Source organism: Falco cherrug, chromosome 9 (assembly GCF_023634085.1).
Source record: "Falco cherrug isolate bFalChe1 chromosome 9, bFalChe1.pri, whole genome shotgun sequence".
Lineage (NCBI taxonomy): Eukaryota > Metazoa > Chordata > Aves > Falconiformes > Falconidae > Falco > Falco cherrug.
Genome location: NC_073705.1, coordinates 13,390,660 through 13,412,239, shown reverse-complemented (window position 1 = coordinate 13,412,239; position 21,580 = coordinate 13,390,660). Strand labels below are relative to the sequence as shown.

At 47.8% G+C, this 21,580-nt stretch overlaps 1 protein-coding gene across 4 annotated transcripts; it reads right to left on the bottom strand.

The window, feature by feature from the left end:
* Positions 1-17: 17 nt before the first annotated feature.
* On the bottom strand, positions 18-21,565 carry TMEM268 (transmembrane protein 268). Of its 4 annotated transcripts, none has more exons than XM_027809610.2 (9): positions 13,129-21,565; positions 10,419-10,752; positions 8,395-8,504; positions 7,729-7,836; positions 6,347-6,496; positions 5,146-5,256; positions 3,566-3,646; positions 2,475-2,654; positions 18-1,649 (listed from the first exon to the last, which is right to left on the bottom strand). In XM_027809610.2, exons 2-9 carry the CDS (start codon positions 10,522-10,524, stop codon positions 1,470-1,472), a joined length of 1,026 nt encoding a protein of 341 aa, XP_027665411.1. In that variant the 5' UTR covers positions 10,525-10,752; positions 13,129-21,565; the 3' UTR covers positions 18-1,469. The 4 variants fall into 4 exon arrangements, with proteins under 4 accessions (XP_027665411.1, XP_005442142.1, XP_027665412.1 ...); XM_005442085.4 differs by lacking the exon at positions 13,129-21,565 and adding an exon at positions 12,706-13,106; XM_027809611.2 differs by lacking the exon at positions 10,419-10,752.
* Positions 21,566-21,580: the final 15 nt, after the last annotated feature.

The following is a 21,580-nucleotide window of genomic DNA, read 5'->3' as shown; positions in this document are numbered from 1 at the left end:
CGTGGGAAGAGATGAATCTTGTCTCACCGTTGCTTGTGAAGAAACAAAATGGGAGGGAGCAGAGGCATCCTGCACCCTGGGGAGAGCTGGTTGTAAGTTCCTGGGTCCCCAGGGCTCAGCCTCTTGCTGCTGCCCTGAACGATGGTTTGATCTTTGGTACCAGAACTTTTCTGGTACGATATTACGTGAAGGGGGGATGCTCGGTGGTAGGATGGGATACACACAATGGAAGGATGTGCACAAACTAGTGACCTTAATTTTCAAACCCTCCTGGATTTGTGCAGGGCAGGTGTCCCATGCTGAGCTTTGTTGAGGTGGGAACGGCAGAAGCTCTGCCCAGGGGGCTGCAGGGTTCTGCAGGATATGGGGAGGGAGGGAGAGCAGGTGGGCTGGAGGGCTGAGAATGGAGCCACATCTCCCAAGCACGCTCAGCCACAGCAAGGCTGGAAAACACAGCCCTTAGGAGGCCTTCTTCTGACCCCTGCCACTTCCTAGGGCAGCTGTCACAGCCACACCGTGTGGTTAGGTTGTGCGCGTGTATTCCCCTGGATTTCATGGAAATGCCTGGCTCTGGTGCCAGAGGATGCCAGCAGCGCCGGGGCCGTACGGCAGCGCTCCGTGCATGGGCACCACCTGAGCACACAACCCCCTGCAGACTGAGAGCACTTCATTTCCCATTCCCGCACAGACTCCATCAAAAGCTGAGGTCTCCTGCTCACCACTGGCTCCTCTTCCATGCTGTGTGCAAACACCGTGAGAAGAAAGGAGGAAAGGGGGGGAAGGAAATTAGCTTGTCCCAAAATGGAGCAGAAAGGGGAGTCTGAAAGAAGCCGTGCTCCTGCATGCCCTACTCGGTGCCTTCTTCAAACCTTAATCACATGGGTCATCACGATATCTATCACCATCCTCCCAGGGAAGGCAGCAGAAGCAGCAGGTACCAAGCACCAGCCTGAGCTGGTTTTTCCATGGAAAGCTTGCCAAGTCATCAGCTGAGAGATGGTCCATGTCTGTCACAGGACAAAGCTGACTGTCACTGACAACTACATGACAAAAACATAATCCAGCGCAAACAGCACATTTGCAACACTGCTATGTACAGGTTTTCCCTGTCTTCCTTGTACTAAAAAACCCCATGTACTTGATTTCGAAGGCATGGGGCTGGCACCTACAGGTTATTCCCCATGGGTCTCCAAGGCCCCCAAGTAAGAACAGTGGGAAATTTCCCAAGGGAGCTCCAGGCTGCCCCTGGATTGTTTCTCACCCCCAAAGCAGCTCCTTCCCACCAAGCCAGTGGGTAGGCAGAAGGTCTCAAAGGTCAGCAGCTTTCTGGTGAGTGTCTTGCATGTTTTATTAGTCATATTTCCACTCATTCACCCAGATGAGCGATTACAGGCCTCTCCTCTGCCCCACAGCTTCTTCACACTGTTGTGTATGGACATCTTATTTTAGTGCTTGCCAGGCCCCTCTGGTCACCTGCCTGTGAACCAGCTCTGTTGTGTGTTGAGCGCGGTGGTCCTGATGAACTGGCAGAGACAGGGCACACTGCCGTGCCCCAGGTGCCCCCCTGCCATGGCTCGAGGGAGCCGGCCCGTGACCAGGAGCCGGACGTAGCATCCGCTGAAGATCACCAGGAGCTGCTGGGCCATCACCTGGAAGAAGCAAGAGACATGTCAGAGCAGAGCATCTCCCTGCAGGCAACGTGGGTGATACACTAAATACCATTCACTCCCTCATTCAAGGACTGTCCTTGTCTGAAAGAAACAGGACAGAAGCCAATGGCATATATAACTGTCCCAGATCCCCTTCTGGTCAGCAGTGCTGGCACGCTGTCCCCACAGGGGAGTGACATGAAATGACTGCTCGCCGGTGGGTGGCTGGGGAGCCAGGCTGCTTGGGGACCTGCCCGCTCTGTCCCCATCTCCTGTTGCTTTTTCTTTTGCCTGTAGATGCCAAAGAGCTTCAGTCTGCAGGGATGTCAGCTGCACTGAATTCACTTGGTAACAGTGAGCAGAAAAACGTAAAATAAATCAAAATCATCCCTTCGAAGCTTCTTGCTGAGCAGGAATGAGAGCGCATTTGTTACGCAGCATGGCACAAGTCTTTGAAGGCACACCCCATGGAGGAGACAAAGGCTGGGCACGTCTATGCCCCATCCCCAGCCCAGACAGAGGTGCCAGGTTCCTGCACAGACCCTGGGTAGAGGTTGGCTTCCAAGCAGGGACCCCTGGCACCAGCAAGGAAGAGCCCAATCCATGAATCCCTCAAGGGTTAAGCACTAGCTGCTCAGTAAGCATTAACTGCTTTCAGTGTCAGGGCTGGAGAAGGCATGTGTGGACCTCCAGGCTTCCAGGAGCTTCTACTGGTGAAAAAGGAGGTGGCTGGCAGCTGCTGGGATGAGTTCTGGAGTCAAGGTGCCTGGGGGGGGGGGGGCGATTCGGTGCCTCTACCCGTCAGGGAGGGGTATTTCTCATTACCTCTGGTGGGCCCTCGGGAATGAGGCGGAGCAGCTTGTTGCACGTCACCGGTTTTTTATTCACCCCACTGGATAGAAGAGGGGAGTCTTCATGCAAAGTGTCCTCCTTCGTCCCCAGGCTGGGCTGAACCACTGCCTCCATGACCACACAGAGTTCATCCAGGCTGTGTCGCAAGCACAACTGGAAGAGAAAGAGATTTTGGGGGTCCCCAAAGGCAGGTAGCAGTGGTGTCCTGAGGACAGCCTTTAAAGGACACAATTCCCTCCTGCATGTTTTTACTTCTGGGAATTATCATCCCAAGAGTAAAAAACGGCATTGGCCCAGAGTCGTGCCCAGCACTTGAAGCTCAGTGTCCTCATGCCCCAGCCCGGCTGCCTTGGCTGCCTCTTGTGCCGGCAAGTGCTCCCAGCATGATGGTCACATCTGGCATGGAGAACCTGGTCTTTAAAAACTACAAGAGTTATATCAGCCAATATGTGAATTGGTGAGTGAGTGTCCACCTCCCGATCTGCATCTGTCGGTTCATCCACAAAGAGGAGCAGCCTTGAGATTTTTCAGGGGGCTGAACCCCCTTCACCTCTCATCCTGCGGCCGTGGTCAGCCAGGGCGATTCGGCACAGAAGAGCGCAGTGCCCGTATAGTTATACACTCGTATAGAGGAAAACATTTTCTGAAGGCCAAGAGAACAAAAATTTTATACAGTTAACCCAGTATAGTGTTTACTTATTCCTCAGGCTATCCCATTTAATTCAGGAGGACAGCTCAAGGTGTCAGCTATTTCAAATTGTGACACATGCTTTCAAAATTTGCCCTTGATTCTTGATGACTTCCCTTTATTAAAGTTGTACACTTAATTATCCAGACATGCACCCACCACAGGGCCTAAACAAATTCCTGATGAACTGGGCACCAACAGATGCAGTTTATCCACCTCCCAGTCCATCCAGGTCCCAGTTCACAGCAGGGGATGCCCAGGAGGACACCCAAACACTCAGTTCTCCTTGCCCACCACCATCCCACCAAATCCGGGGTGTAGGGGAGGACCTGCACATGTCACTGCGGGAGCTCGGGCTGTGCCTACTGTCATTTACCTCTCGTGTCCTCTGCAGGTCTGTGATGTGGGCTGACAAGGACTGGAGGCAGCACTCCGGGCTGAAGTGCACGAACCATAGCTGGGACAGCAGGGTTAAGGAAGGAGTCTATCCATGTTTCCCCCTCCGCAGCCCTCTGCCTCCACATGGATCATGGTACAGACCTTGCAAGAAGCAGAGCTAAAGTGACTGGTGCTCACTGGATGCTCAGGGCAGTCAGGAACCAAGTAACACATCACAGGGGTAATTTTAAACCAAGAGGGTCTGGGCTAAGACAAAATCTCAAGCTAATGGGGAAAAGAAGAGGGGTGGCAAGGAAGGTGGACATTGTCTCAGAGAGCAGCCAGTCCTCCTCGCACACCTCCTGCAGCCTGGTGGAGTGACAACTGGGATAACCCAGGGCCATTGCCCATCACTCACCTCAGTGGCCTTACATCAAAATAATAAACTGGTGGGTCACATTGACTTAGCTCCCCTAAACCCCTTCCTGCTTGCTTTCCTTTATTTCTAGGCATTCATTCCATTTAATTTTTACAGAATTGACTGTACTCGGTGCTTGTCTGCAGGACAGAGGCACTGTCTGTGAAAAGTCTACCAACAGCAATGTGCTGGGGATGTGTCCTGCCAGCTTTGAGAGCAGCAGCCCCCCAGAAGGCAGCCAAAGGTCTGCCCTTGTATATCTGCTCAAGCTGCCATTATCTAGGGGATTCAGGAGCAGCGTAAAAGCCAGAGGGTTTAAACAGACCTGACACCAGAGCAGACAGAGGAAAGTGGAAATCCTTGGGTTATTTTCTGCTCTCAGACAGTTCTGGCATACGTAGGTAAAGGCAAAGGCTCGTCCCATTAGTCCTCACTTACCGAGATGTAAAACTATGCTGGTCTGAACACACGTGTAATTCAGGTTCTGGAATGTTTCCTTCTTGTTCTGCAGGACTTCTCCCCTGCCTGCCCCCTGCTGTATTCCCTGACCCCTTCTCCAACCCTGCGTTTCAGCCTTGCTTCCCTCTGCATTTCTATTTCACACCTCTCTGTATATATGGGGTGGTGTGAGGTCCACCAGCAAACCTCAGATACCATCTCTCTCACCTTCCTTCAACAATTCCAAGCTGTCTTAAAACTCTTTTTCCCCTAAATCTTTGTCTAGTCCAGAAAAGGTATCTCTGAAAAGCAGCAAATGAGCCCAGGGATGGGGACTCTGGTTTACTCTGTGTTGTTTTGGAGGTTCTGTGCTTGGCTGTTTTTGGGGTTTTTTTGCCATAGGCACGTTCTTGTTATGAGCAGAGTGACAGCAATCATCACTGTTGTGTAAGTATAACACACTTTCAGGAATAATTGTCTGCACAACGCACTAATCCCACTTCAACCTCTTAGATTCTATTTCCAATTGCCTTTGGAGGTATCTCAGTCCCCATTTATAGGAGAAGAAAACACACCCAATCCCTTATGCCATCCAATAGGAAAAAACCCAAATTCTAGAAATGCCACCCTCTGGAAATCCTCATGGATCATAACATCAATAAATACCTCCACATCATTAGCTACCCAGGAGGGATACAAATTATTCCCTACGGAAAGGATACTTGTAGGATGCTGCGTGGCCCATCCAGGACATCTGTAATCCCCAGAATTAAACTGTGTTTAATAAAGATTTCATTGACAGCTGCCAGCCTCACATCTGTATTCATATTTATCTATTAAAGAACGCAAGAAAAATTAACATGCTCTACAGCAAAACCTGGGCCAACCTACAGCTACAAACTGCAGCTGGGTAATCCCAAACGCTGCATCTCTGAAAGGAAAACCATGGCAAGAGCAGCCTGCAGCCAGGGCAGGATTGTCACCAGCCATCGGTACCAGCCTGGCCACCACTAGCAGACACCTGTGCAGACAGAAATCTCACTAAGGATTGCTTCTTTTATAGACAAGGCGTCTGAAGTGGAATTGACTTCCAGTTTCTCTCTTTTGTCCCCCAGCAGCCCCCGAGTGAGGGGGCTCCTTTCCTGAACCTCTGGGTACCCACACATTTGCCAGTGTTCCCCTTGGAAGAACCATTGCTCAGCTGTCATTAGAGGCTTGCTCCACAATCCATTAAAATCAGTGCAAAGATCCCTCTGGATTTTGCAATCAAGCCTTTCCAATATTATTCTTCAGATCACTCCTTAGAAATTTCCATGCTCCTATGATTCCTTCAAATAAAAGTTGACAACAACAAAGCAGTGGATGCTGCAGGCTGGTTGACTCTCACACCAACATCATCTCCCTGCTTCCTTCTACTGCCCAGTCAACCTTGGTTTTATAATTTCATTGCAACTTCTATAAGTTAGGAGCTGCCTTTTTGCTCGGGACCTGTTGCAAGGCAGGCACAGCGGGGCCTGGACCATGACTGCAGAGCACCACAGTGACACAAGTAAACGATGCTGTTCATGGCAACAAGCAGCTGATACCGCAAGGGACTGTCGTCAGAAGCAGGGCAGGAGCCGGCTCTGCTGGAAAGCCCCTGTGGCTTCCCACCAGCCGTGGGAGCATGAACCACGCTCTGCAACTGTTGTCCTATCTCCAGTGACAGCAGGCAATTTGAGACAGCCAGCTGCGCTCCAACACCAACATTTTAGGCATTACGACACCTAAGCTGGCGGTATAACATCCCTTGCCTGAACTTGATCCCCGAGTCCACTGGATATCCTTCCTGGATAATTCTGTTCTTCGTATGCATTTAGGAGATGATCTGCATCCCAGCACTTTGGTGGGAGGGAGTCCTGTGTGCTCCCACACACCTCTTACCTTCCTCTGGCGACGATCGATAACCAGTATCACAACTACGGTGACTGCTACAGCAGCCAGGGTCACCAGCACACTGGCCTCCCAGTAGCGTCCGAAGGAACACAGCTGCACTGTGAAGTAAATATTTGTCCAGAGAGACACGTACAAAACCTGTAAAAACCCCGAGAGACTGATGATCTTCACAAAACTATGAAAGTGAGAAAGTCACGGAAGAAGAAAACTACCAGTCCCTTCTCACAGGGTAATACCTTACCATAAATTAAGTCGCATGAGATCTTCAGAGTGTGATAAAGGACAGAAGTTCTTTCCAGTAATAAATAGGGAAAAGACTAGAAGGGTTGAGTGAGCCCTAGTTTATTGTAAAAAATTACCAGTCATCAAAGACAGAGAGTGAATTATTAATGACGATTCATACCTGGGAAGGATTTCAACCTAGTTCTTCAATTTAGATAAGAAATGCACTCACCGAGGCATACTGATAATACTTCTAATAGTCCCTGTATTTAGAAAGCTCCTCTGTCAAAGAGCTCAAGGTCGTGCAGAGGGTACTCAGTTACAATAATGCTTAAATGGTGGACACTGACCTGGGCTCAAGGACTATGTTAAGAACTGACAAACTTGGTCTTTGCATAAAGCCAGGCAAAACAGAATTCCTTTGGCATTTAGTTCAGCTGGCCTGCATTTGGGCAGGAGATTGCCCAGAAGCAAATACGACATGTACAGCACAGCATGTCAGAGCATCAATCTTGCAATAATATAATTCATTTGCACTAAACAGGCACCCAAATCCTCAAAATACTGAGCACCAATTGCTACAACATTAGTGAAAGGAGAAGACAACACGTATAACAGCTATCCAAAAAAATAAATGCAATTAAAACAGAGGAGTCAGACTTTACCACATCCTCAGCACACTGCAAAGTATCAGCCTTACCGTAGATGCTAATGGGGTCTTTGAAGGAGCTGCTCTCACCAAAAGATGACAAGCAAGGCTAGACAATTGTCTCATTAACCAAAGCTGACTGATCCATTGGTCTAAATTAGCATCAAGGCGAGAATATTGACAGACTTTTAAAATCAAGTTAAAAAAAGAAGTCTGATGTAGGTACTACAGCCTCAGCATACACTGGTTATCCAACCACGGGCAGCCCACTTTGGTGGGACTACCAGCAAGGGGTTGGAAAAGGTGCCTTGCCTTCCATCTGCAGAAATTCTGTGAACTGGGATTTCAAAGGAGCCAACTAGGATGTGTGAAAAGCAGTGTCTCCTCCCCACCCAAACCCCTCTCTCTCCCTGGGCACAAGAACCCCAGGTGTAGGTCCTGATGCATCTCAGCAAGTGCATGTCTATGGCAAGCCTGTGGAAGACCCCACTGTCCTTACCACGGCGAGGGCTATCTGGAACACCCTGGAGTTGTAGAACATGTACCGTCTCACTTCAGGCTTCAGGATCGCATCCTGGATTAACCTTCTCCACTGATCTGTGGCCACCTGCTCAGGGAGCAAACAGAAAACTAGAGCCACTCTCCAGTTTTAGGCTCCTAGTCCCATCAGAACTAGCTTGGGCAGCCACCGTGGGGGTGGGCTGGCACTGAAAGCTGTGTCCCTGAGCACCCTCTCACAGAGCGCACCTCCAGTCTCATCCATACAGCTGTCACACACCAAAAACTAGTGTTCTTGCCTCATTTGCAATGAGTAATATCTCCCTGGGAAGTGCACGGAAAGTCACAAAAGAAAACCACCTTTTTATGACAAAAGGACAAGACAAGACAGATTGTCCCAGGGATGCTCCATCCCATCAGAGTGACTTTCAAGCAATTCAAAAGAACCTACATCGAATGGGTATCTTCATGGAGGTTTAGGCCAAGATTGCTACAATTGACTTGCTGTCCATGGGGAATAGACTGAAGCTGAACTGAAACAAGCAACTCTCAAACCAATAAAAACCCAGAAACTGTCTCTGATGTCAGTGCAAATGCAAATGATGCTAATCCAGCTAGCACTCACTCCTGCAGGGTGCCCAGGGGAGATAGCGCATGAGAAGCTTACCTGAACCCCAAGGGACTTTAGCTTCTCTGCACAAAGCTCCATGTCTAAGGAGGTGGCTGAGCAACTGCTGTCCATGCTGAGCACCATGAGCACCTGGCCATTGAAGGGTTCTGCAAGAGCCCAAAGGAGTCATGAGCACGGCTCTGGAATGGGTTTTTTTTTCCAAGCAGCTAAGGAGCACATGGCAAAGGGAAAGCTGAGGAACGTAGACCACCCTGACATGCTTAAAATGGATCCAGAATTCCCCCTTGGACATTTCTAAGAACACCACAAGGAGCTTTGGAAGCAGCTTGATGTCCCCTGTAAGGAAACAACCTACTAGAAGGGAGGAAACCCCATACACATTCCAGGAACGAGCAGTCAGAGATAACATGATGCTCTAATCTTCCCCAGGATAACGCCTTGCCTCACTGATCCTTGACTGAAAGGACAATAGACTGAAGCTGTTTGGTGTTTCTGAAGATATCTATCTCTCAGAGAGATCCTCCATTGCCTACTCACCCCACCCACCACAAGCAAAAGTTTGAGCAATCAAATTAAAGTGCTTTCCAATAACCACGTTGTCAGGGATGTGGCAGGGCTGCCCTGCAGCGTGACTCCGTAGGTCCTGCAGTGTCCAGTTCCCTACTCCAGCAGTGCTCCTGGGCTCTGCTCAAGGCTCTCAGCTTCCCAGTTTCAGCTAGGACTAGGATCAGAGATGTAATCTAGAGATCCAGGTTGCAGCCTAGCAAGCGAGAGGACAGCCTGGCCTAGATTTGAGGAGCCGGCTGCTCGGAGCTAAGGCAGAGCCGCCGTGGAGCAGCACAGGAGAGCTGTGATCTCCTGGCAGGCCATCTGGCATTCATCTAGAGTTTACACAAGCTGTGCTACGTCAGGAGGAAGCGAGTGGGTCTAAGGGAGGTTTCACCCAGCTGTCCTTCCCCTTTGCAGATCCGGGGTCAGCCAGACGTCCCCTGGGGCTGCTCCTGCTGGCACTGTCACTCAGTGCTCTCCCAGACCGCTGTGCTGGCTGAAATGCAGCGTGCACTCACCTTACCCTTCCCTCCCACTTATGTCCTCCATCCTCATCACTTCTTCACTGCTCAGGAACAGGCGATGCTAAGCGAAATGAGGCAATTACTTTAAAACAGGGCATGACTGCATCAAGTAAAAAAGGGAAGAGTAGATGCATCTGAAACCTCCAGGGTAACATGGTCCTGACTGTTTGCTGAGGTTTACCTCCTCCTGGCACAGAGCGTGGAGGCAGCAAGTACAAAGCAAGAATGAAAACAAATGGCCTCAGCCTTGGGCTCAGCTATCCCATTCATGGCCTTGGCCAAGCTGCTTGGCACAAAGTCGGGTGCCAAGCTGAGATACCCGAGATTTGCAGAGAGGCTCAGCTCCTTGACCTCTGCTGGAGTGACAAAAGCTGCTTCGCCCCTGCAAAAACTGAGCACTAAGGAGGTACCATGAACAGAGCAAGCGAAAAGGGTGCCCTGCTGAATGGTGCGTGGAGGTCTCGGTGAGAACTGCCATCCATGGCGCTGCCTTCTGTCTCTACACAGCACCTCAGGAGGTTTTGGAGGCAGTACTGCAGAGGGGGAGCAAATTGTTACCAGGGAAGGGAGTCACTTAGAAAGCACAGGTCAAGTTTCCCAAAGATTTCTTGACTTTTAAAGGCCAAGAGAAGAGGACTTGCAGGGTCCTGCTTTGCAACAAGTGGATGCCCATTCATTCCTATATATCAGGCTTTCCAAAAAGTTAAAATGTCTCCATCGCCACCCCAGAATGCTGAAACACCTATGTTTCAGCATAAAACCTAAAAACCTAAAAAAATACATTCTTTATTTATTATTTACATATTCCTCCAAAATAAAATAAATAAATAAAAATCTAAAAATCTAAAAAACATAAAACTAAACATGAAACATGGTTAGTTACATGAGATGCTGTTAATAAACATCTCTGAAAAATTTGTCTTCTGTGATTTTAAGGGCACTGTACTCAGTACTGCCTTTCGCCTTAGCACCAGGTTGCTTGCTTACCTTTCACCCACTGCAGGGATCCTTCCTTTAAATCACTCTTACAGTAGAGGACGGAGGGAATTGACCTGTTTTTCTCAATTCCACCAGCTTGGCTTTTATGGGCCATACTGAAAGTGCCTCTCCTTGACGGACTTTATGCTGTATCGTCAGAAATTCAGTGCTTTGTGGGTTGGCCTTATCTTTCACTGCTAAGAAACAGCGATTCCACCCCAAGGCAGCAGGCAGCCGGCTTGCTCTCCTCCTTGAGGAGCAGGTTGTAAAATCCTCATTCACACTCCCACTGAGGACTTCCTGGAGACCCTGCTTTCCGTGAGCAAGGAGACATTCTCTAGCCCTGAAAAGAGGAAAAGACAATCCCACCTCTTGCAGAGACAGCAAATACAGGGTAACAGCACAGACCACCAGGGTGTACCCTGCTCTTGGGACCCCGCTCCCTGTGGATGTTACCACCAGGTAGGTGTTAGCAGCCATGAGTGCAGCACGCACAGGCTCGCCCTCCGCCGCAATTACTTTTTACTTTTTGTTTTGTTAATAGGTGGAAAAGTTATCCTTAAATATTCCTTAAGTTATCCCAGCAGTCTTAAATATTCACATTTTGTAAACAATTAGCCAAGGAATAGTCAGGATTTCTCCTTGCAAAGCCAACTGGCTTTTTGCTATTGCTCTCAGCGGGCACTTTCAGAAGAAAGTGGGGGCAATGTAAATGCCCCCCCAGGAAGCAGGGCACCCCGCACACTGCCGCGATGGGGGATTCCCCACCACACGAAGGAAGTAGTGTAGATAAGGAAGAAAAATGCATCCACAGAAGGCAGAGACGAGCAGGAGCTCTCACCCAGCAGCAGTGAAGAGTTTCTGTTTTCCCTTCCCCTCTCCCCTCTACCGCGGGCAGTGCCAAAAGCCAACGGGGCACGGCCCCACAGCAGGCACCATGCCCCGGGTTTTACAGGCAAACACTGCTGACATAAGTCTTTAGCCTGCTGCCAGGACCTGTGGGTGGTTATTAAAGCAGATGCTTGGGAGACTGAAGTTTACTTTTCAATTATCTTCCACTCACATGGCTCAGGCGCACCTGCGCTGCCTCTCCAAGGCTATTATTTACTTTCCAACCTCCACTCAGTCTTACTTTCGCACCAGGAGCCTGTTGCTGTAAGGTGCTCTTGGTGTAAGGGTGCCTCATGGAGCTCACCCGCTCCCCTTTCAAAGCAGGACTGCTTTATTTTTGACCCGTGGTTGTTGCTGCAGTTACCCCCTTGCACAAAGGCAGGATAGTCACTGGTTGAAGAACTGCTGGAAAGGAAATTGAGGCAAGAGAAACAACAGGAAAGTTTCTTCTGATTGCAGAAAAAAACCTGCAGACGGCTGGAAACTCACGCTTTAGAGAAACAAGCCACAGCAGACATTGCACAAGAGGTGTGCAGTGTGCGTGTGTACACGGAGTGGGCACAGCACCCACTTTGCCAGTGCAGGTGAGGAGTGGTTCTGCCATACGTTGAGCGCAGCTCTCCAGTGCTACTTCCCTGAAGAGCACAGCCAGCCACGTGTAACAGAGCACATCTCCCAGCACAAAAAAAGTTGGAGAAGAACAGTGAATTTTCTCACTCCTTTCCCCCTTTTGCCTTCAATCCCTTCAGGCTACCATCAAACAGAAGGGAAAATGGAAAACAAGACAGAAAACCCACACAAAACAGCAGCAAAGCAAAGAGTGAAAAACCAGAAACAAAAGGAAAAGCAAATTAAAAGCTACCACCCTGCTGCTGCTGCTGCTGTCATGTTAAGTTAGAGATGAATGAAGACTCTCTGGGTTAGATATTGTGAATTTTGAGTCCCTGGAGGACAGTGCCCAGGAAGCAACAGCAAAGGGTGCAGCAGGATCAGGGCAGTTCAGCCTTCCCCAGCCCCTCAGGAGGCAAACTGCCTTCCCCGGCCACAACAAGCTCATTGGCAAAAGCAGCTTTCCTTTTATCTCTTTGTGCAGCATAGACCTCAGCTGGCTCCATCGCCTTTTACTGCAGAACAACTGCCTGGGTTTGGAGATGGGGTCCCAACGAATCTTCCTCTGCCACCTCCTGTGCTAACATGAGGGGCATCCACTCGTCTCCTGCACTCCCTGGGCTCAGTGTCTCTCTAATCTCTTATTCTTTATGCAACACCAACGTCTCTCTAATGACTTTGCCTCTTTCAGGCTATGGACCTCCTTCATAGGACACCTCCAAGCCCTAGCTAAACAGCAGAGAAACATTTAGCAAATCTTTCTGCTTCATTTCCAGAGCAGCCAGCAGAGGCTTACCTGTTCCAGTTCACCTTCTGGTCCTGGGGAGACAGCTCAGCTTCCCCCTCCTCCTCCTCACTGTCCTTTACCTGCCATCATCCCACTCTGCACTGCCCAGGTGTCACACTGTCCCACTGCAGAGTGGGGAGGTCTCTGGTCCCGCAGCCCCAACCTGTGCAAGGGAAGGTCACCCTCTTTCCCACATCTCCCAGGGACCACGGACTAACCAGGCACAGCTCACCCAAGGCAAGAAGCCCGTGCCCCTGAGCTCCCTCTCATTACCCCGAGTTGCAAGCACCTACTTGCAAAATCTCCCTTGTGCATGTGACTTTTCCCCTAGGCTGGTTTCAGAAATGTGGTTTTAACCCTCTAGAGTTCCTCAAAAGTGCTTCCCCACCCAAGACACAGCCATGGAAGATCCTGCCATGCAGTTATCCTCACCTTTTGCAGGGTGGGGGTCCAGAGCTGGAGCCGGATCCTAAAGGCTGCAAAGCAGAAGAGTGGCACAGACAGAAGCTCTCCTCCCCCTCCTCCTCCTCCTCCTCCCTGATGAGCCAGGCAGGACTTACGAAGTACAAATCCCAACGTTGCATCAGATTGCCGTGAATATATTAGTCAAAACCAAGCATCGATGATAGGGCTGGAGAAATCAGAAGAGGTGAACGAAGATCTCCAGGCTGAGAACAGGCCACTGTATTTTTAGCAAAAGGTCATATTAAAGCACAGCAAAACAGGGATAACACGCAGGTTAGGGACCGTGGCCCCCCTCGAAACAGGAGGTTGAGCTGATAGGGAGGGCAGGCGAGAGTTTCCTCTCCAGTTGCTGAACTCAGAAGAAAAGCAGTGGGCTTGGACACACGGTCAGACAGAGCCCCAGAACAGGTTCACGTGCAGGAGAAGTCATTCGCTTTCATGCAAAGAGGCAACACTAAGAGATGACTTGGGAAAGAAGAGTCCTTAGCCTGGGAATCGTCGTTTCATGGCTCACCAAAACCTAGAAAATCCATGGAGGCCAGGAACAAAGTCAATCAAGTATCTTAGTGACTGTTCGTCATAGTGAATGGCTTAAAAAAAAAAAAAAAAAAAAAAAAAAGAGGCAGAAAAAAACCCCCAGCTTCATTGCAGTGCCTGTGTACACTTCCTGGAGAAAATGCCGTTCTTCTCTTGGAGAGTTGAATTAATGCAGCCCTGTTTGCTCCAGACAATGCTGAGCAATGTGTTCATTACATCACATGGTGCATGGGCAACAGAACTGACTCCAAAGCCGCTTACCCACACGGGATCTTGTTACACTGGGAACTGGCAACTCACCTAGGAACATCATCCAGGTATTGAGAAAAATCAGATAAAACTCCTTGCTGTTGTCACTAGCTCAAGGCCCAGCTCTAATCCCCACCCAAGATAGGGCCATGCAAAGCTTTAGGTTCTTTTGCACACCTCAAAAGCTTTGGCTTCGTTTCCTCCTCTTCTCGCCCACGCAAAGATCCTGGGAGAGAGAGAATATGCCGACCGAAGTGCTTAGAATGAGCACTGTCAGCTCACTGCAAAAAAAATGCCTGAGGCAAAACTCTGCGGGGGCAATAAACTCGAAAGCAACATCCATAATTATGTGCAGCACATACATCATACACCTCTTGTTTAGCAAGACCTGCGTGTATGGGCTGAACTTGGCATCAGCACCTCATCCCACCAGCGCAAGCAGAAAAATCCTGCTCATTTGGGAGGGGAGTGGAGTGGGGTGGAGGGGAACAAAGAAAAATTGAAAAAAAAATAATTCCAAGTTTAAAGCAATCCCAGTTTTACTGCTCTGAAGTAGCAAAAGAGGCACACATTATTAAATCTTTAGAAACTTTTAGACTGACAGGCTTTCTCTCTGAAGGTTTTCAAAACATCTGTTTCACAGCTGTCTAAGGAACTGAGGAGAAAGCTCCACAGCAGTTCAAACCAACCAAAATGGAAAGGAAGGTTTTCCAGTTGCTTTTCTGAGATAGTTTTCTACCCAGCCACCTCCCTGAACTTGCAGCTCTGGCCCAAAGGAGATGATGGATCTGTAGGCTGGGTTGTAAGGAGTCAAGGTCTCCCTGCTCGACTCTTCCCAACTTCAGCAGTCATCAAGCCACACGCTGAGAAACACTTGGCAGGTGTTAGTTTTCTGACTGTCTTATTTGGCACATAATTCTTATCCTACCAAGTATCTTCAAAATCCAAGCAGGTATCCTATAGCCACAGGTCCCACAGAATAGTCTAAAAAATATTCAGTGATTAATATCTTCCAATAAACAACACATTTTAGATTCTAGCTGGACAACAAACTGCTATTGTATTTGTACATATGCCTTTATATCTGGGCTTCCGAAATGCAAAGCTACGTCTATAACGTTCCTATCCCACCTATAAATGGCCCTACCAAAACTTTAAGCATTAGAAATTTAACCATCTTAAAGCCAAGAGGAAGAATTGTAACTGGCAGCAACTACAAAGTCAGTCAGTAATCTAGAAAGGAATGTGGAGAGCCATGCAAAGGCTTACAAGAATTGGGGAACTATTTGACTGTAAAACCAGAGAGAGGATGCTGGCAGGATCCCAGCACAGACTGGAGCTGCTTCTGTTTTGTGGAGCCCAGCTGACATCCTCTGAAACTGGTCCTGTTTAAAAATGAAGGTTTGCAAATGAAGATCTTCCAAAAATTGAAATGAGAATGAATGAAATGAAAATGAATGAAAACGCAGGTTTCTCCACTCAAGAAAGCATCGTGTCCGCTGTACATTCGACTTGTGCTGGCTGGCCAGAGATTTCGGGATTTGTGTTATACAAGTCAGAGTTAAGGCAGCTTGAGGTTTGTCTTCAGCTTAACTCACTGGTATCTATGAAGGAACATGTCCTGACTTACCTTAACCCATGGCAAAGCTATTTGCAGAGTCTCCCTATCTTTCTTCACTTGCTCTTTTCCTATTTTCTGCTTCCCGGTCTCAACTTTCCACTAATTAAGTGATGAGCTCCCACCGCAGCCTTCTCACCAAGGGATACTTTCACCCTACTGTCAAATGAGACCTCACCCTTCCCTCCAGTGCCACTGAAACCAGGGCCAGCAGGGACTAGGGGACAAAACCCAGCCACACAGCCCTGGGAGATGGGGACAGCAGGACTCCGGCAGGGGCGATGCTGGAGCCTCCACAGCCATCCACCCCGCAGCCCCTCAACCTTTCTGGAAAAAAGCACTTCTAAACAAAATCTTCAAATGAAGCTGATCACTTCTAGCTTCAACGAATCGGGGGGGGTTGGGGGGGGGGAGGGCGGGAAATCAAATGTCTGCCTGCTTTGAAACCACCTCTAATTTACTTCAGGACTTCACTCTGCGCTGTCACGAGTCTCTAGCCTAAATAACCCCTTTCCTCCCCATCACCATCGCTCTGAGGTGCCTTTGCCAAATCTCCCCAGGCCCTTCAATGCTCTATTCAAAGAGCAATTATTTTCAGATCTCTCAAGGCTCAGCATCTGAACGGGACACAGAGACCTCATCACATTCACAAGTGTAACAGCTCGCTCTCTCACCTCCATCTTACACAGGACACTCGTATCTCTGCGCTGTACAGTGGCAACTTCATTTCAAAAACAAAACATTGGCTAAGTCCAGGGAGTTCACCCTCACCTTCACAGTCTCCGCAGTGCTGTGCAGCTGGTTATTGATTGCCTGGGTTTTGTGGATTTGATTTCAACTTTCTTAGTTCAGAGTTACACTTCTCTTTGGGGAATCTCTTGCTCTTGGTTTCAGATCATTTCTCCCATTTATCAAGACAATTTTGAATTGTAATTCAGTCCTCTGTACTGTTTGTATCTCTTCCCAGCTTGGTGCCCTGGACATATAACTGTACTCCCTATTCCATCATGCTGCATTAATGAATATATTAGAGAACCTGATTCCAGACAAAAAATAAATTAAAAAAAAAAAAATCAGCCATTTGAAGTGCTTGCCCAGGCTGACTGTAACCACCAATACCTCCTGTCCTCAGGGACAACCTCATCCTCTACACATTCTTAACATCATTTCTGAGACAACTCTTACCTACTTCAAGTCTCACTGCCTGAAATACTGAAACATATACTCTTTAATCCACTTTTTCCTATTCTGACTCCTAAAACTATATTCTGTCTATATTTACTACATGGTTTGATAAACTTTACATTTTGCAATATCCAAAAGGCTGATGACACATCACTGTTACTCTGCTTTATTTGCCACAGTCTACGGGCGATGGCAGTTTCTCCCTACATAAGTCTTGTGGCTGCACACGCTGCAGCCATGAGTGGCAGCCAACACAGGCAGATCTCATTTTCTTTTGATGAAATTGCATTTTCAGTGGGTAACTGTTCCATCTTTTTTTCTTTTTTTTTTCTTTCAGTGAGCCTTAATTAGGAGAACAAAGATGTTGAAAGCCTTGTCTTGCCCTTCCCCTCTCTCCCTGCACACAGCCTTCTTTCACGGACTCTGGGTTGAGTTTGTTTGAGCTTGGGGTTTTTTTGTCTAACAATTCAGCAAAGCTGACAGATTGACAGTCATTAAATATAAAAACTGTATCAGGCAATATCCCTAAATTACGTTTCAAATGAAAAGTGACACTTGATTAAGTCATAAAATGTGGTTCTTGGGTTTTTTGCCCTACTTCTGCCTTTTTCCTATGAAGAGTTAAAATATTATCCTTTTTATTATGCTAATGTAAAATCCTCTTTCTTGCATCTCAAAAGAGAGAAAGCTTGGTATGTGTCTTGGATAATGATTCAGCTATTGATCCAGAAGATGCTTTATTAGATTATTTTGAGACAACTGAATGTAATTTAATACCTATTTATTTTCTATTCCTATGCCAGTCCAAGATAGAATCTTTTCTGCATGAAATTAGTACTTTCTCCTTTCAACCTCAAAGAAAGATTAAACTATGCTCTTTTCTTGGATTAGTTTGGGGAACTTTTTCAACAAAACATTGATCTTGAGGGTTCTTGATAGTCTTTTAACACTTTGAAGCCAAAACCTCAGCTGGGATCAGTGGGTTCTAGGCTTGTCTTTCTTATTGTGCATTAATGCAAGAACTAGTGATGTCAGATAAAAAGAAGAAAGATCCTAGATGAGGAAAATAGAAAGAAAGAGGAAAACCAAGCAGTGTTTGTGCACAGAGAAGGAAGAGGAATGGCAGTCTTTTGAAATAGCTATCTGTAACCTACAGAAGGGACTGTGTGATGGTAGACCAGAATGGCAAGAGGGCACAAGAGCATTTAGGCGTGTCAAAATTAGGGTGTGTTTTTATAAAAGTGCACCCAGCTACTCTACGTGCAGCTATTGCTGGGACTCACCATCTTGCTGCTCGCATCCCCCACGAGCTGCCTCGCACGCCAGGAACTGCTGACTTTTCTGTAGGGTTTACTTATTGTCAGCTCATTCTGTTGCTCCAGGGTCAGAAGGGCACCAGCGTGGGAGAAAACAGCAGGACCCCAAAGCTGTGGATAGAAGGAAGGGGACAGGGACTGCCAAAAGCTTGATGGTCATATATCTAGCATTAAAAAAGCCTCCTCAATTAATAAGCCTGCTTAATAAAGACTATCAGGAATTGTGTAGGGACCTCACAAAAGCAGAAAAATGAGGAATTTCAGGTTGCCAGATTTGGATTTACACACTGGAATACCTTGAACATTTCATTTATGTTACTATCTAGCAGCCAGCCTGACATCACAATGCAGAATGAGGAACAGCTCGCTGACCTTCAGCAGTAGCCACCGCACCAGGAAAATTTAGGGTCCTCTCTAGTGGTTCTGCAAGTGGCCAAATCAAGCTGCCAGGGGAGTTTCTGATAAAGCACTGGCAGTCAAAACTGCTCCCTGCTGAATGAAAGTTCCCTCAGACTCCTGGACTCCAGATACGGAGTTGTGGGTGATTTCCCTCCTTTATTTCTTGTTTGGACCCTGGAAAGGGAAGAAGGAAAAGGGGCAGGGAGGCTTTTTAGAGGGGAAAATTGCTTTCTCTGAAACAAACGAAACAAATTACACGTTAAGTATCACACAGAATGCTCCTATCAAAATAATTAAATGATCACTGTTATGTCACGGGAAGCACCATGAACCAAAGGCAGAGAGAAGCACACTCCCCGCCATTCCACACCCTGGGTCTGGATGACCCTTCCAGCAGCAGCACCGCCTTGCCCTTCGCCCGCTCTCTGCTCTCCGCAGCCTGGTGCAGGATCCCCCAGGCTGCGAATGACCGGGGACCTCCCTGCCACCACCGCGCTCACTGTTTCATTCCTCCTGTTCATTACTAGACCTTTCCCTCATGTTCTTGGATTTCACCCCAACAGACACACAGGGGATCAAACCCAGACGGGCTCTGAACTGACCAAACAAACATCAAGCATCATTAGACAGAGCAGAGGTGGTGGACCTGACTGGGATGGGGGGCTGTGGCTTCCCCCCCGCTTCCCCTCCCAGAGTGGTGCTGAGCTCTTTAACTGCTCTTGAACTCCGTGCCTAAACAGGTGACAGTGAGGAGACACTGACCTTCAGGCCGAACAGCACGAGCCGAGCGGGCAGCAAGCTCTGTCGACACAGACGTGCCTTAAAAATTGAACTCTGGCTTCAAGCAGCACAAACTCCTTGTACTGCATGTTAAGCCATCTAGATGACACTCGTATTCTGGTGTTAATAAGCCATTTGCCCATCTGGCGCTTGTACAGATGACACACCTTCTCAGTGGTATCTCAAAAGCGAAAAGTATTAGCTCTATAAATACATAGATCATGTCTGAACAGAAATTCCACAAAAATCAGCTCCAAACCGTTGCTGATGAACATGGTTGTGACTGGAGCCAAACTGCACTGTGTAACTCCTAACATGCCCGCGCTGATCCCAGGAAAGTGCATATTTGCAAGCCGTTTTAACCCAGAGAAATCAACAGCCGCAGCCACTCACTCACTTGACTGTGCACACACAAAACAAGACACGAGCGCTGACCACTTCATACCTCCACACAGTACCAGGACTCAGACCATCCTGGCAGCTGGCTGGCATTTCCAAGGGTGAGAGCTCAAATTAAGGGACTCAGACAGCAGTATGTGTACCCAAAGCACCTCCTGACCTTTTTTTCCTGGTACAAGAGCAAGCCATGGCTCATACACACGGAGCCACATCTGTGAGGGATTACAGAGGCAGATCAGCAACAGGGAGAATTTGGAGACAGGCTTGTACTAGCAGCTGGGGTGTTTTACTAATCAAACTTGCTGCAGAAAGTACAGAAAATCAGATCTCAGAGGCAAGAAGCCACATGTCCAACTCCATACCTCTGTCAGAAGGTTGGCGGTTTCCTGCAGAGTATTTTTCTGGCACAGCCTAGCTTAGGCAGGAAGGTAGCAATAGGTCCCCCCCTTCTCAGAGCATCACAGTGCAAAATGGAAGAATCTCAGTATAAATTCAAACATCTACACTGCAAACAAAGCCAGCCTTCCTGGAGAGCAGTAATGGGAAATACTTTCTTATGTTCAAAGTTATAGAGTAAGGTAACTCTCAGCAGTTAAGTTCCAGGGAAGTAGTACAGAAAACTGATATTCTTGCAACATATTGCAATTTCTGCACAGTCTAAGGGGAGCATCTTCATACCACCTTCTGCCAAGAAGAAATAAGCAGGGAAGGGTTTTTTCCTTTTCTCCTGCCTCTTCCTCTTCTAAACAGTAAGGATAGAAAGACCTCGTTAACAAAGGGAAACTTATGAACCAATATGAGAAAGTGGGGCGCACACTATATTTTTTCTGGACAGAGCAGCAGTCTTTCACTGATAAACTAATGGGATGAAATTGCTAATTACAGCCTGGAGCTAGGACAACTTTTATGAGGAATATCATGCTGGAGTCTGAGCACCTGTTCTCAACAGGAAGAAATGTTTCATCTCCGAAGGACAGAGTAGAATTAGCATGGCTGCAACCTTTTATGAGGCCATAGCACCTCTCCAGTCATTAGACCAGACTGATTAAAACTGCTTTGATCATGTTCTCTTTGTACCAACCTGGCTTTTCCCCCAGCCTGGCACAATTGACTTTGCAGGAGGCTTTTGTTTTAATTTTACAACCCATTTAATACCTTGAATTCCTAAAGAGATCCTTTCAGAGCTACAGTACACTACCACAAAAATATTACAACAGGAGACACCATACCCATCTACACTTTTATTGCCCTGTGTGACTGCAGGCAGACATTAGTTCCTTTGTTATGACTTCCCATCCATCCCGCTCTCCTCCCTCCCAATCGCACTCGAGCTCTAGAAGTCTGAGAGGCTTTTCAATGCTATGCTGAGGGCCTGTGGAAATGCAGGATGTTCTGCCTGAGGAACAGCATCAATAAGGTTTCTTGCATAGATCCTGAACTGAATGATTCTTGGGTTACATCAGGTACATGCTGATCTAGGTCTCTTTTCTGCTAAAAGCCTTGAATTGAACTCAACAAAAAAAGCAAAGCCACATTTCATATTCTGGTGACAAGGAGAGGAAGAAACTGCTGAAAGATGAAACCCCCTGATGTATTCATGTGTATTTTTGATTAGAGCTAGAAAGCATTGCACAGACAACCACAACACACTTATTTCACGCTGTTCCCAGGTATAGCGGAATGCTGCAGGGTACAGTGTGACCTTGGTATAAACAAGCAGTGACCAGTACTTGATTAAAGGAAGGATAATTACTGCACAGTGCCTGGCTATCAAACTATTCTAGTGAACTGGCAACATTTTATTTCCCCTAATGGCACAAGAACATTTGTTCCTGAAGGTTTTCAGAATGATCTGGCAGGTAACACATCAGATTGAAGCCAAGAGGAGGAGCTCTGTAATGGGTTTTTAACTTACCTGCAACGACCTTCAGACACT